The sequence below is a fragment of the Homalodisca vitripennis genome, chromosome 5 (assembly GCF_021130785.1).
Source record: "Homalodisca vitripennis isolate AUS2020 chromosome 5, UT_GWSS_2.1, whole genome shotgun sequence".
NCBI lineage: Eukaryota > Metazoa > Arthropoda > Insecta > Hemiptera > Cicadellidae > Homalodisca > Homalodisca vitripennis.
This window is the reverse complement of record NC_060211.1, coordinates 59,785,663-59,801,552: the sequence shown is the minus strand read 5'-3', so window position 1 is coordinate 59,801,552 and position 15,890 is coordinate 59,785,663. Positions and strand designations below refer to the sequence as shown.

At 36.3% G+C, this 15,890-nt stretch overlaps 1 protein-coding gene across 1 annotated transcript in view; it reads right to left on the bottom strand.

Annotated features, from left to right (window-relative positions):
- LOC124362276 (spatacsin-like) overlaps nucleotides 1–15,890 on the bottom strand; it is a 107,689-nt gene that overhangs the window by 7,308 nt on the left and 84,491 nt on the right. Inside the window, exons 24-25 of the mRNA XM_046816633.1 lie at nucleotides 12,569–12,688; nucleotides 10,785–10,947 (exon numbers count right to left, since the gene is read on the bottom strand). Coding sequence (XP_046672589.1) covers nucleotides 10,785–10,947; nucleotides 12,569–12,688 — 283 coding nt within the window. The remainder of the gene's footprint in view (nucleotides 1–10,784; nucleotides 10,948–12,568; nucleotides 12,689–15,890) is intronic.

Here is a 15,890-nt window from a genome sequence, read left to right as displayed (position 1 = left end):
TATAAAGTATTGAATTACATTATTGAAAGAATTTAGAAAAGTTTTAAAATAGGGCAAACAGAGAGTTACATGTCTACGAGTCTGAGGCCTGAACTAGACTAGCTTCCCAGCACACACAGGTGCTGACTCTGCATTGTCAGCAGTCTTACTGCTGACCTCCTCAACAGTGCTGTACACTTTACAATTATTATGTCTTTAGTTAAATTTTACTAAAATGAATGAAATTTTTATAAAAACCAAATAAAGCATTAATTTCTTGAATTATTGTTAATATTGGGTTCGGGTCGTTACATCACCCTCTCCTCTGGAAAAGATGTGTCATAGGATTAAAGTGATGGCACATCTTGAATCTACATTCGTATATTAATGACTTATTTGTAACTTTAAAATGTTTTTTTTTTCTTTGAAGTGTTCCCCAAATTATTAATACATATTTCTAATCTAAGTTTACATAATCATGATATTATTAAGATTTAGGATTATTACTAATATATACAATATTTCTTTTCAGAGTCACAAGCCCGCGTCAGAGTCTTTTGATTTGTCACTTTAAAGATTTTTAAAATGTTCACTACTTAATCATGAGGGGGGGGGTCATCCGAACAAAGGAGGCTTCGTGGATGATCTCTGCTAATGGAGTTCCTTTCCTCCACCCTCAACCGTCAGTTGGCTCTGGTCTGGGCCGCTTGTGCTCTGAGTTTGTCTTTGCCGCCGACTGGTCGTGCAAAGGCGTCTTATTCTCCTATGACATATAAAAAACTACGAGCAGTACACAATTTAAACTTACAACTACATATATGACAATGAAATTATAATTTTTATTTACATCAATGACGACAGGTCGGTTTTATATTAGATCCTTGCAATAATGAATTTAGTCCTATTTCTATATGATCATCAATTAGATTCTTTTTTATAGCTTTTAGCGTTTCAAAAGTGTTAAGTTATTGTTTAATAATATAAGAGCGGTTTCATTCGGCCTGCAAAATATGTTTATTTTCGGTATATGAAGGTGCGTAATATTTCTTTTATAAACTATATTCCCTCTGATTCTCGAAAATATTTTACCACTTTTTCCAAAAATATATCACACCTTGATATTTGTTTAATGATACCTGAGGTTGTTAACAACAAACTTCTAAATAATCCTTTACAATGTCTGTTTTTAATTACAGATGTATCATCTTCAATTATTTCTAAAACAATTTAATATTACTTTGTAGGGTTCTGCAACACTATAAATCCAATCATTACCATTTTGTACACCAAAACGGTGAATTTACATTCTCAGTTAGAACTCTGTTACACTTTTGAGTTACAGAACTTAATCCCATAAACAGTGAATAGATGCAACCATCGACTGTATGGTGTAGTACACTTATTGAATTTGGACAAAATTTTTAACATAACTGTGCCTACATTGAACATATTCATCTGAGGTGAGAGGTACATAGTACTGCCTATCTTTAGATTATCAACAAGTAATCGTATTCAATTTTCCAAACTAACCAATGTCTTAACCTAGGTTGATAAAGTGGTATCACTTCTATTTTATAGGTTTCAAATTGTCTATCAATTGAGCTTAATGGTACTGTAACAATCAATCTTATGCTAGCTGGGTTAGCTAATGCTTGTGCTGTACAAAGATCATAATACAAAAATATATCTTCATCATTTACAGGAACAATTAGTTTCAAATGAGATGGTATACTCTTTTCAATTTTATTCAAAACCTTTGTGAAATCATGTGGATTTAGTAATTTACTGCTTATCTTACCAGAATATATAAGTTCTAATGCTTGCCTAAACTCTACTACTCTTAGCTTAGCTTCATCAACAGTTTGACCTAAATGTCTTAACATTGTTGTAATTGCCATATGTTTTGCTAAGGACTGATGCATCATTATATTCTGTTCATTGAAGTTTGTTAATGATGTTATTAAACCTGTCGTTGGCTGTAGATAACTTAATCATTATTTCATGAATAGCCTTAGTGTTACTTACAATTCTAGAATTAATATCTTTCATCAAAGTTATTTGTGTATGACTCGAACTAACAACTGTACCACTTACTAACTTTAGTTCGTCTACTTTGGTATTTACATGTTCTAAATCTTCACTAGTCGGTACACCAAATAACCACTTTAATGCATAACCTCCTGCATTTATAAGTCCACGCTTATTTCTAGAATGTCCTACAGGTGGCAAAAGTTTTAATAAAGTCAGTTATATCACTCTCATACTGCTCGATTCCTTCCTTCACTCTTATATATTCAAACTCGAAGTCTTCATCCCAGACGTTCACACTGATATTTTTAAACTGTTCTAATTCTAACACATCTTTCTTTTAATGGTATCAGTTCATCAAGGATCTCCACTAGATCAAAGTCTAAAACGATTCTCCATTCCGTCTCCGGATATCACGGAGTCTTCTAGCTTCCTAAAACACAACTCCTTGGCTCATTTCAGCTGCTTTGACCAACGTAATAATCATTAGTCCTGTAACAAAGGTTTATACTTGACATCTATAATGTAACCTATCATTTATGTTATGCATATTCAATGTTGTTTAACTAACTTCTCCTTATTATAATATAACACAATTAATCTTCTTAAAGTAACTCGATTTATTCCTTCCACTTCTTACAACTTTTTTTCTTCTGGCCTTCTGTGTTAGTACTCTCATTAATCTCATGTGCTTGTGTGGATATTCTCAGACAATTTTTGATCTTTCAGAGTACTCCTTTTTTTTTCTCTCACACAACATTCATACCCATTCAGCAACATTCGTTTCACATTTTTCACTTCTGTCAAAACTGATCATTTTCACTTCATTCGCTACTGAGTTGTTATCCTACAAGATGAAATTTCGAGAATATACAACAACTTCGGCTTTTTTCTTACTTTTCTCATGATATAACACTTTACTTCTACATTATTATAGTACAACTTGTATGCTTCTATTTACAACTCAACTTCATAGTCTTCCAGTCTGGACGGCTTCCTCTTTTCCCTGACTGGTCTTTCATTGCTTCTTTCTTGGGCAGGTTGTAATCCACTCGGGTCCAGCTTGCTCTGCTGCTTGGCTTGGTACTGTTGGATCTTCAACCTCCTCTTCTGCATCACTTGCTTCTTCTTCGAGGCTTACTCCTCTTCTTGCTTCCTTGCTAGGAACTTCTAGTGCTTCTTCATCTTCACTTTCCTGGAATTTCTTCTACGTTGTCTTCACTTTCTTCTTCTTTGTTTTTCGATTCAACTACTGGCTTGATTCTATTCACGTGCACTTTGGACGTTTTTCCCTCTTATTCTTAAAACTACATTTAACTCAGATACGATTTCTACTATTTTGTATGGACCTTTCCATAACTGTGAGAGTTTTTTAACTCTGCCCTTTTTTATGTGTGGTACATGCAGGTACACTAACTGTCCGACATAATACTCACTTTCTTTCGACTTCTTGTCGTAATGCTTCTTTTGAGCTTTCCTTGCCTTTTCCTGGCAGTGTTTCGATATTTCTTGAATCTCTTTTTAATCTGGTTCGTAGATCTTCTACGTAATCTGAGTAGACATCTGTGTCCTCTGTTATAGTGAGATCTGCTTCTAAGGGTGTTTCCATCTTCTTTCCGTACACCATTTCAAAAGGGGTGTACCCTGTACACTCGTGTTCTTGGCTGTTGTATGCCATGTTGATCATGGGTAACAGTTCGTCCCAGTCTGACTGGTTTTTGTTGACAAAGTGGCTCAGCATTTTAGGGATGGTTCGGTGTACTCTCTCTGTCCGTCCTGTTACTCATAGGGTGGTAAGCAGTCGTCTGTAATTTTTTTATTTTCAGTAGTTTGCAAACATTCTGAATCAGTTCTGATGTGAAATTTTTCCCTTGGTCTGTAATTAATTCTTTTGGTACTCCGATTGACGTTATAACTTTCTGAACAAATGCTCGTGCTATGGTTTCAGCTGTTTGGATCTGGTAATGCTATAAATATTCCGAATCTTGTGAAATGGTCGATAACAGTTAATATGTACTTGTTATTTGATCTAGTTAACGGTAATGGACCTACTATGTCACATGCTAATCTATAACCAAATTCACTCACTTCTTGAAACTTCCCTAATGGTGCTTTTGATTTTCCATAGTCTGTTCGTCTGTTGCATGAGTCACATGATCGTACGAATGCTGTTACATCTGCTCTCATTTTTGGCCAGTTAGAAATTTATCTTGAATTCTTAATATGGTCTTCTTTATTCCTCCATGTCCACTCGTTGGTAAATCATGATGTAGTCGTAATTACTTTCTCTCTCAATTCTCTTGGTATTACAATTAATTTTTCATCTTCTTTCTTGAAGTACACTACTCCTTGGGGACTTGTTTTGAAATGTTCATGCATTTTCAGTTTTTGACATTCTTTATCTTTCTTTTGAGCTGCTTTAATCGCGTCTATATCTAATAAAGGTAACTTTTCACACTCATTTTTGTATACTACTCTACTTAGACAATCTGCATTTTTGTTTTTTTCACACCGGGTTTGTGGTAAACTTTGTAGTCATACTCAGCTAATTTCAAAGCCCATCTTGTTAATCTACTTGAAGGATCTTTTAATGATAGTAAACCATTTGATTGCACTGTGATCCGTGTAAAGAGAAAAAGATCTTCCATAAAGGTAACATCTGAAGTACTTGACTGCCCAAACTACAGCTAATAACTCTCTTTCGGTTACACTGTAGTTCTGTTCTCTGCGGAATTCAACTGTCTTGATGCATATGCTATAGGATGTTCTACACCGTTTATTTCCTGTCCTAGTACTGCACCAATCGCTACGTTGCTGGCATCTGTGCTAAGAATGAAAGATTTTGAAAAGTCTGGGTAGATCAACAAGGGTTCAGTGGTTAGTTTTTCTTTTAGTTTTTTGAAAGCTGACTCACAATCTGGTTTGTCCAATTAAATTTTTCATTCTTTTTGATCAATTTAGTTAATGGTTTGGCTATGTCCGCAAAGTTTGGAACATGCCTTCTGTAGTAACTGCATAATCCAATGAATCCCTCTGATTTCTTTCTCATTCTTTGGCTGAGGGGAACTCCTTTACAGCTTCAATCTTTTTCGGACAAGGCTTTTACTCCTTGATTCGTGATTATATGTCCTAAGAAATTAATTTCGGGTTTTGCAATTTGGCATTTCTTTAGCTGCACACTTAAGTTTAACCTCCTTAAACCCTCTCTAGCACGTCACTCAAATCTTGTGCATGCTGTTCTATTGTCGGGCTGTAGACTAAGATGTCATCCATGTATGGTAAAACAAGACTTTTCCTTTCAGTCCTGATAAAGTGGTATCAATCAACCTCTGGAAAAAACTGCAGGGGAGTTTATAAGACCCATGGGCATTCTGGTATATTCATAATGTCCTGTTGGAGTACTGAAAGCTGTTTTCTCTTGGCTGTCAGGATGCATTTAATTTGGAAGAATCCCGAATTCATATCTAGTGCAGTAAAGAATTTTACTTCCACCAAGCATGTCAAGTGTTTCGTGGATATCTGGTAAAGGATAAACTTCTGGTACTGTGCATGAGTTCAGATCTCTGTAGTCGATGCACATTCTGTGAGTTACAACACCATCTGGACCAGGTTTCTTTGGAAACTATGACCACTGGTGCTGACCATGGTGATACACTCGGTATTATGATTCCCTTATCCAGTTGTTCCTCTATCAGCTCTTGTATCACTTGTTTCTGTGCATGAGGCACTCTGTATGGCCTTTTGTTAATGGGAGGGTGGTTTCCTGTGTTAATTTTGGTGGCTTACTTTTTGCTGCTGTACATCCTAAATTTTCAATTCCTCCAAGGCTAAACAAATTTCCAAATCGATGAAGTACGTTTCTAATCTTTGCTTTTTTCTTCTGGTCTCAAATGCTCTATCTTTTCTTCTACTTTTCTTCTGAATTCGTCGCTTTTTTTTTAGATACTGTGTTGACCCTTTTTGGTTCTGTCGAATTCTTTGGTTTTAAATGAGGTTCTTCTAATTTACAGATCAGAGTGTTCTTGTACATTACTAAATCTTCTGGGCTTGTATTAACTACTTTCGTCCAACAAGTTCCATTTCTTACTTTAGTTAGACTTCTGGCTACATAAATTCCATGAATTTTTACGAGTGCTGGTTCTGTAATTACAACTTTGTTCTCAATTTCTTGCTTTCGTTGTTTCACATTTTTCCCCAATTTTAGTTGTACTAACATTTCTGAACGGGCAGGTATGTTGAGGTTAGTTCTGCAGTATGCTGGAAGATTTTCAGGCAAGTTTTCGTTTTCGTTAGGCTTCACTTGCGCGTTGATTGAGCGATCGGGTTTTCTACTTGGAAGGTTTGAGTTCGCTTGGTGGCTATACCAAGTCCACTCACACAATCATTTGTAGTTTCTTTGTCTCGTTCGTATAGGTTGACTGCGTCACAACCTTCAATACTTAAGACATATCGTTCTAAATCAATGACAGCTCTTTTCCACCTAAGCACATCATACCCTATAACTGCAATATAATCGTCAGGCAAGTCTGCTACTATGATGAACGTACACATCATTTCTGTGTCTCCTAGCTTTATAGTCTGTTTTACTTGACCGTAGGTGTGCATTATCGCTCCTGTGATGCCATGTACACGAACATCAGTCGGTGAGATAGGTCCTTGGGTGACCGTTTTCTCTATCATCGAGATTTGTGCCCCAGTATCAATTATTACTGGCCCATTGACACTCCCAATGGTTCCATGAGCTAGTAGTTCATAGTTGTTTTCCTGCTCAGTGATGTATGCAATTTTAGGTTTTTTCTTCGCCTGTCCAAACCTTATCTTGTGTAGGTTCAGATTTACTTCCTCACGGGGTTGCCAGCGGCGCTTCTGGGTTCCCCGCTGTAGTTTAACGGTAGAGCGTTTCTTGAACTATAAAACCGCTTCCTGAAGGTTGACCTCTTTCGTTACCCGTGTTCTTTGTTCTGGCCCAGCAATTATCAAGCCGTATGACCTTGCTTCTTGCAGAAGCTGCAGTGAGGACGTGTGGAGTTTGCCTTTGATTTACATTCTGATTCTCTGTTGCCCTTTTCTACGGCAATTATCCACATTCCTTCATCTGCCTGTCTGTAGAGCTTCTACATCTATACAGTCTTTTGCTACGTGTCCTATCTTTCCACAATTGTAGCATTTACTTGTTAAATTGTTTCCAAAAACTTTCCTTGGTTTTTCTTCAAATGGATTTTGGCCTTTTTTCTAAGTTATTTATTGCTATTGCGGTAGTCACTGCTTCTCTAAAATTCTTTGGAAACTTAATCCTTGTTTGTCTGCCAATTTCTCCGTAGAGTCCTCTGACAAAGGCTTCCATTGTTCTTCGGTCAGCTTCTTCTCTTAATACTCTATTTACTTCTTCGTTATTGGTGGTTCTCAGTGTTTTGTCACTGACCCTCTTTACTCTGTCAGAAAAACTGTTCGATAGTCTCTCCTTTATTTTGTCTGATGTTAGCTAACTGTTCAAAATAATAGTGATCTGGTAGGCTATCTCCAAACCTTTCTGTTAGAGCAGACTTAATTTCTTTAAGTGTTGTGGCGTTTTTGCATTTTTTTCATCTGATTTTGAAAACTGTAGTGCACTACCAATTAAACTTTAATTTCAATACTTGTAATGTTTGTGTTTCGTTCCAATTGCTTAGTTCTCCTATGCCTTGAATGCTGTCGAAGAATGGCCTGAGTAGATCGGCCTCTCTCCATCGTAGGGAGTAATGCTAGACACTAGCTCAAATGATGGCCTGCTTGCTGCTTCCGATTGTCATATCCATAGCGGATGGTGACATTCCTGTTCTGTTCAGCACAGAATTTCCCGCGATGGTTTCGTCTATGCAGTCTTGAAGAGACCTGACTTTGGTTGAAATTGCATCAAAAGCCTCTTGAAATTCAATGGTTTTTCCTTCAAACGTTACTGTAGAACTCATTGTTGATTTGTTATAATGATCTTAATAATCTAACATTTAATTTAAGGAAACTCTACAAAATTTTACGAAGTTCGATTTAAAATATACGACTGAATTTATGACTAATAATACTATTTTTTTCTTCAAAATCCCAAAAGTTTCTATAAAAATAAATTTTCTGATAAACCAATCAATGATTGATAGCCTATCTATACCCAATCCTATCAATCAATCATCATCAATTGATGTTAGTGATAATAATCCATATACATCATATAAAACTAATTAGTAGATTAGCAATGCCTAACCAATTAACAATAATCGATTTACACAGTACAAGTATACTAATGTGGACGTATAGATTTTGAATAACGCACTGGAATAGCGTCTAACTTCAAATTCAAATTAATTTTAAAACATCAATATTTCTCAATAACAACAATTATTTATACTCAAAATATTAATTTTATCAAAACTATGACACTTGTTTTTAAAGAGTGCTTCTACATTACAAAGATTAATAGTTCATTTTTTTATCTGGAAACATTGGCAATTCCCTACTAAATATTATTTAATAATTATTTCTTTTCTTAAATTTTTAAAATGAGAAATAGGTGCCCTGGAAGTGACGACCTGACATTGAAGTGCACATTGTTACTCCATGTTAGAGCAATTTAATTTAATTTACTTGTTACTTAATAATTGATCACAAAAATTAATAAGAAATTGTGCTATCATTCAATGCTGCATTCACTATTACACCACAGCACCATTTATTCTCTCTTATATCTATGTCTTATTTTATTATATAATTATTTAACGTAGAATATTTTGGTAAGAATTAGTTTAAAAGTATAGCCAATGTTTCTTTATTATATTTATTTAGTTTCTGAATGTGAACAAAGGCTCACCAAATATCGCCGCCATTGTGACTGCCATGGTTGCTAAGGCTGTGGACAGATGATGTTGGTTGTTGTCAGCGTCACCCACGATGTTGGTTGGTTGCTCCGCTTCCGTCTCCTATGCTGGTGACGTGATGAAGATGGCAAGATGGCGTCCTTTCTCTCGGCGTCCTTTCTCGGCTTGGCGTCTTCACGTGCAGATTTCTTCATCCAATTCCCATCGTCTTCATGTTGCACTTTTTACTCCAAAATTTTGAAAGATCCAACTTGGAAAACACTTTTCCTAACTGTTAAACTATACTTGACACTGGATTACACTGTTTTAAGTAATTTTGATGTTCACCGTGGCCACTTCGGCGTCGGGAAAACAATCAACTGTACAGTTAAATTGTCCCAAGGTTACGCGATCATCCCACCGCACTGCCACCAAATCTGTAACGCGACCGATTTGGGGGATTAATTGGTATCCGCTGCCACCACCGGATGATTCCGGAAAAAGAAATAAAGTTTGTGCAACAACGTTTGAATTTTAAAAACACTGTTTATTAAAGATTAATTTATAGAAATCACACAATTTACATTGGTTAAAAAGGGGAGAGCACTTCTGAATGATATAAAGTATTGAATTACATTATTGAAAGAATTTAGAAAGTTTTAAAATAGGGCAACAGAGAGTTACATGTCTACGAGTCTGAGGCCTGAACTAGACTAGCTTCCCAGCACACGCAGGTGCTGACTCTGCATTGTCAGCAGTCTTACTGCTGACCTCCTCAACAGTGCTGTACACTTTACAATTATTATGTCTTTAGTTAAATTTTACTAAATGAATGAAATTTTTATAAAACCAAATAAAGCATAATTTCTTGAATTATTGTTAATATTGGGTTGGGTCGTTACAGTTGGTACCCTTTTGTATTTTGGATATACTCTTGCAGTTTTTAGCTGGTTTGGGGAAATTCTTTGTAGTCATGTATTTATAAAAAGACAGGAAAATTTTATTTTTTACAGGATTTTGTAAGTTGGCTGAGATATCATCTGTACCGGATAAGGTTTTTGGCTTCAGGGTGTCTATAGCCATCTCTACATCTGTCTGTGTCACTTGTTTAAACTGGAATGTATTTACATTAGTTGTAAGTTCTAGTAAGTGAGAGGTGGGGTGTCTATTTGATTATTTTGTAGTGTTCTTTGAACCACTGGTGCGAAAAAGTTGTTAAAATAATATTCAACTTCCACTGGTTCTTATATAGTGTCTCCATTATTTATTAGGTGTACTTGTTCATGATTATTGTGACTAGCCTTCCTTTCATTGTTTATCACTTACAATAAAGCTTTTGATTTATTGTCTGCTCTTGCGATGTGGATTGCGGTACGTTCTCTTCAAAGCGTACCCACAGAGTTGCCACAAAACAACGTTTTAATTTGATTCCAACATTAAATTAAGTTAATCTATCTTTCTACAAACCACTTTAATTCAAAAGTTGCTATAAGTTCATTAATTTTGTCACTGTCCTAAAACTAGGTGGTTACCCTCCGTATCATTTAACTTAGTGAAATTCATTTAAATCTCTCTCTCCACATCATTCACTATTGCTAAATTAAAAAATTCTAATACACAAAACAATTTCAGATATCAATATATTACAATATTCAATACAGAAAATATTTTTACAGCCTAAAGAAATCTTTTTACTTTTAGTAATTTAATTCAATTGACATTATTGTCTAAATATATATATATATATACCTTTATACATCTTGACAGATAAATTTTCTTAATTGATATATGATGATTGATGATCTATCTTTCTACAAGATAGATGGCTATAAAATAAATATAATGTGGGCACTGATATGTGTGCATTATGCAAACCTCTTACCACTGATGACAATCATTACTATCTTGAATCTGTTGTGCTGGTTGATACAATGTACAAAATGGAACACTCACATTGCATGATATCCGAGAACTGAGCATCGCACAATGCCTTGAGGAAACAGCGTCTGAGGTACCCGGAGGTGAAACAGAAAGCAAGAGCTGTGCATGCCATTCGATACGCTGTGAGGGCTATCCAGCTCTTAGACATTAGGAATGTTGAATTAGACTTCTTATCCTGAAAAATTGTTGACACAATTAATAATTAAATACAATATTGAATGTATCATAATATTTTTTTAGCCTTTAATTATTATAACATGACATAGGTATTAAAATGAGATTTTTTGTGAGAATTTTAAAGTATACATTTTCATAATGATGGTGAAAAATTGCTACAGTGGAAATATTGAGATATTTTAACCTCGTCTATGAGAGCATGGTCTTCAGTCAATAAATTGCACACCAAATAATGTCAGGTGTAAACTGGAAAACTTTAAATAAGACTCTAGATATCAGTTGCAAAAGCCTAAGTTTTAAGTCTTGTTTTGTGACATTTTCTCCAACCCAAATATGACTATACTGGCATTAGTAAAATCTGAAGAAGTAATATATATAGAGAGGTTATTACACGAAAATATATTCATAGGTCTGAGAAACCTACTTCGGTAAAAAAAAACCGTTTATTTCCAGCCCTTGTAATATCCTAAATATTGCCAGTGCCATAATTCAGGCTGCTTAAATTCAATTCAAGTCTAATGTATTTACGGTGTCAAATTTAAGTTTACCTTATTGTTCCGATCAAGAAAATATACATCAAAAGTAGGTCTCAGAAACCTACTTCTGTCAAAAAAAAGAATTCTACTTCCTGCTCTTGCAATGTTCTTTCAGTCCAAGATATTTCCAGTACGGTACCATACTTGAGTTTGCCTTTTAGTCCCGATGAAGAAAATATATTTACATTAACTCCCGGTATAAGGAAAAAATCCTTTCTAAGTTCATGCATCATTTCAAAACAATCGTCTTGTTGTTTTTCTGTCTGTAGTCTGGAAAAGAATGGTTTGTTGAGACATGTTAGTGTTCATTCCTTTGTTTTCATTAAGCCACTGTAAAAACGCTATATCATAATGTCAAAGAAGCCAATTAGTTTTGAATACCTTATATACAAACATTTACAGCTTTGCTCATTAAGGTAGGTTTTAGAACAGTTGCTTTGTCTTTGTTTTCTTTGTTATAGTACTGATCAAGCAACACAAAATGCAAACAAATGTTTCAGTCTCTATGACGAACTTTGGCTGAAATATCAAAGAAAGGTTAGAAGTATCAACACCTGTTTAGTGTCAGTTAAATTTGGATTGTAAAACGTAATATTATCATTATCTTTTTTTAATTCTAAAGTGATTAGTGAAACTATTCTGATCTTTCCCTTCATGTAATCCTTCCTTGAATATTTCTCAGTCAAACTGGCAACCGAACATTATTCTCACAACGCCCTGACACGCTCCTTAAATGGCTCCTTATGTCACATAGTATTTATTAATGGCAAATAAAAACAAGCATAATGTTAATTCAATAGTATCTTAATCACATAGAAATGTTCATAATGTGAACAACAACAGTGCAAGCGCAAATGCACGTATAATAGTTGGATATTGAAATACTTGTCAAAATTAAACACTCTTCACTAATTATAAATCTGACGTGCTAGAATGAGAATTAGTAAAATGTGTGGATCAAAAATTGTTACTCAACAAAATTTTTTAATAATACTTTCTTTATAGAAGTAATTCTTTTTAAAATTACAAACAGAAAGTAAAAGTTGTAAATTAAAAAATTATCTGATGGATTAATTTTCTTACCTCATCTGGAAGATTAAAAAATGCAGCCATAAACACCTTTAGGTTCAATGCACTTTCCTTGAATCTTCGCTCAACCACAGTTTCGATGAAGAAACTTGCAAGTGCACAGAAAGGATTAATCTGAAAAGTTGATAAAAATGTGAAGAACTATGTTAAACTTCATATGCTAAGCATGTGGTTAAAACAATATATAGTAGTATTCTGAATAAGTGTATGTATGATAAATTTACAAGCCATCCAGATAGAAACAAGTTTTGGAAAAAATTAATAAATTAGACGTTATAATTTGCATTTAATATGTAGACTCTTACACTATTTTTCTATGTAATCTGCATCAGCTAATAGCAATTTCAACCAATAGTTTAGTCCAGCAGTTGGGTACCAGTATCAAGTGTACCTTGTCAGTACATTCAAGAAATACATACAGCTATCTGCTTTTTCTTTTAAGAGCTATTTTTAGTCCGCATCCACCTGGAAATTCCCTGGTCCAAGATTCGACTTGATATTATTTCCCGGTTAGAATGAGCTGAACTAAATGAGGCTTTCTCTGACTAAATATTCGAACTAATTTCCTCTACTCTCTAACTATAGATTCATCTGTCATCCCAGTTCCTTACTCACTATTCTTACTCGCTTTTCTCATCTTCATTTCAATATTCATCTCTACAATTAATGTCCAGGAGATAGCACCAGCACCAGAGCTGAAGATGACGAAGCAGTCTATGCTGAAAGAATTCAGTATCAGAGAACGGCAGGCAGATTAACTCAGTCACTGCACAGCTGCCCTCAATACAAACTAGAGTGATTGCAGATTTTGGAGATGTGTTAAGGTAAAAAGAACTGATTTTATACTGCAGATGAGTTGATATTCAGATGGGGAAGAGGGTTTGACCAAGGATTCTGGGAAGAAAAAGATTCTGCTTGGTTCACATGATCTCTGTGAAGACTACAGAGTTCCCTAAGCCCAGTTTGCTTCCAAGAAAGGGAAACCTTAATTGTAAGAAGGGATAAACAGTTATCATAAAGAAAGTTTTGTAGTGACGTTAAGGATATGCTAGATACGGCTAGGATCTACAAGCTTTTAGCTAGAGACAGATTCTCCTTTGGAGGCTTGAGGGGCCTCAGGAAATTTAAAAAGGCATTGGATCTTTTTGTAAGCACACCTTGTCTGATTTCATTATTGCAGACTGTTTTGCGCTTGACTCATCAGGAAAGAAAGATGAGAAATCAATTAAATTGATGAAAACCAGTCAGCTCCATTATTACTTTTAATATGATAAAGTGTACAATTAACATGCTTGGTTCTCTGAAGTCAACGGATGCAGATGATGTGAGGTCCATCTGTTACAGAAAGAGATTGAAGTCTTTCTTCCAGTAGAAAATAAAATGTTGAGAGTTGGTCTGACCCTGGGATATATTCCATTGTTCTGGAGGTGTCAAAAGTGGTCTTTGGTTCCACGGCCAGGTCATCAGTACAATCTCCTTGTTATACTTTCTCCTGAAATCCTGAAGAGGCTGCAGAGACTTCAGGGACTGGCATGCACAATGAGGCAAGGGCAATAAGCTATGTCCAACTGTGGAAATAGGACTGTAAACTCCTCTGAGATAGGAGGTGAAAAAGACAACACATTAAATGCAATGAAGATCTTGAGTAGAAAGATGATAAAGCTTACTTCCTTAGAAGGATACATGGCAATAATAATAAAGAAATGTCATGATGTTGAAATAATAACTAACACATCTCAGTGCATGGTCAATAAATACTCCTATCATAAACCATACAATGTCTTCAGAAAGTAGAGATAAATGGATTACACATGAGGCCTACCCAGCAAACCGGTTTCTGAAGTTTTATAATGATGGTTTACGACTCTAGGGCAGGGTTTGGTGTATTCAGACCACGAGCCAGACTTGTGGTGCTCTTAGGAAAACATGCCTCAGTATTCCAAGCAGAAGTCATGGCAGTTGAAAAATGCGTCAGAAGGCTCATTCAGAATGGAAAAAAGGTGCAGAATACTCAATACTATCAGACAGTAAGGCTGCTTCTACCACAGTAAAACTATTGTAAATACCTGGGAAAAGATGATCAGATCCAGGACATAGAGAAAGGTCCAATAATAAATTATTTATTGGAATATGTGTTGTAATTCACAAGTGGTATTAAATTTAAATATTTCCAGTGCTCCAAAAATCTTCATAGAGAAAGGTGTTTATATCTCCTTATGATGAAGGTTGGTCTAAGCAAGGAGGGTATACAACTCATACTTGGAATGCTAACAAGACAGACCGATGAATGGAAACTATGTGGAGAAGCAGAAGAATCAATGGAGCCTACACTGCTGACTTGTCCTGCTGTTTGTAAAGCCAGGAAAAGGTTCCTACAGGCTTACTTCTTGAACCCAAAGGATATTATAGAACAGAGGCCCACAAACCTAATTGGTTTTTGCAGAAATCTCAGATTTGAGGGATAAATACAAGAAAGGAAGGTGCAAAGGTCCTTTGGGGACTAAGTGCAGTTCTAGACTATTTCCTCAGATAAAACAATATTGTAAATTACTCGCTTTTCGGCCTTCTGGCTAAGATCAAAGTGCTTGCTTTGTCGATTCACAGCTTTTCCTTTGAGGATCTTTAACTGGATAGGTGCCACCGCACTGACCCTATTTCCCAAAACCGTACCAGGGCCATAACCCCTCTCCTGGTTCCCACCACCACCGAGTACCGGCCTGTGATGGTCTCTAGCGGAGACCAGTTAATTCAATTGTTTAAAGAACCACAGGGAGTGCTATCTTTCGTGGGGCAGCGTTTGAAAATTTCCGTCCTCGCTGAGGTAGCGTAGGTCGTCGGCCACGCGTCTAAGCGCTACGGCGGCTGCGCGGCCCATCGGGGCCACTACCTAGAGAGGCTACCATCTCCGCCGAGAAGCGATTCTCCCCAGAAAGCCGACACTTCCCATATCCCCACCCCCACCCCACCCTCCAGTGGCAATGCCTCTGTCGGCTCGATTCCTCGGACACCGCTTTTGGTTCCTGCGGCGGAGCGACCGATTCCAGCATCGACGCCAAGGACGCCTGCCGCACTTCCGGTTCCGATCCAGCGTCGTCCGGCTGCTTCTCTCCGGAAGCCGCTTGAGTTTTCAGAAGAAGCGTGCGGTATTTCTGTCGCATGTGTCACCCCTGCTCCTGTGAAGACCCAACCTCCACCATTGGCTCAACATCCGCTATGGCCCACCGAAGAAGACTGTACCACCATAGGCCCGATGCAGCCGTTCTCTCCGTCATTACTGGCGGAGATGAAGAAGCGATACCATTGGGCCTACGAGGTT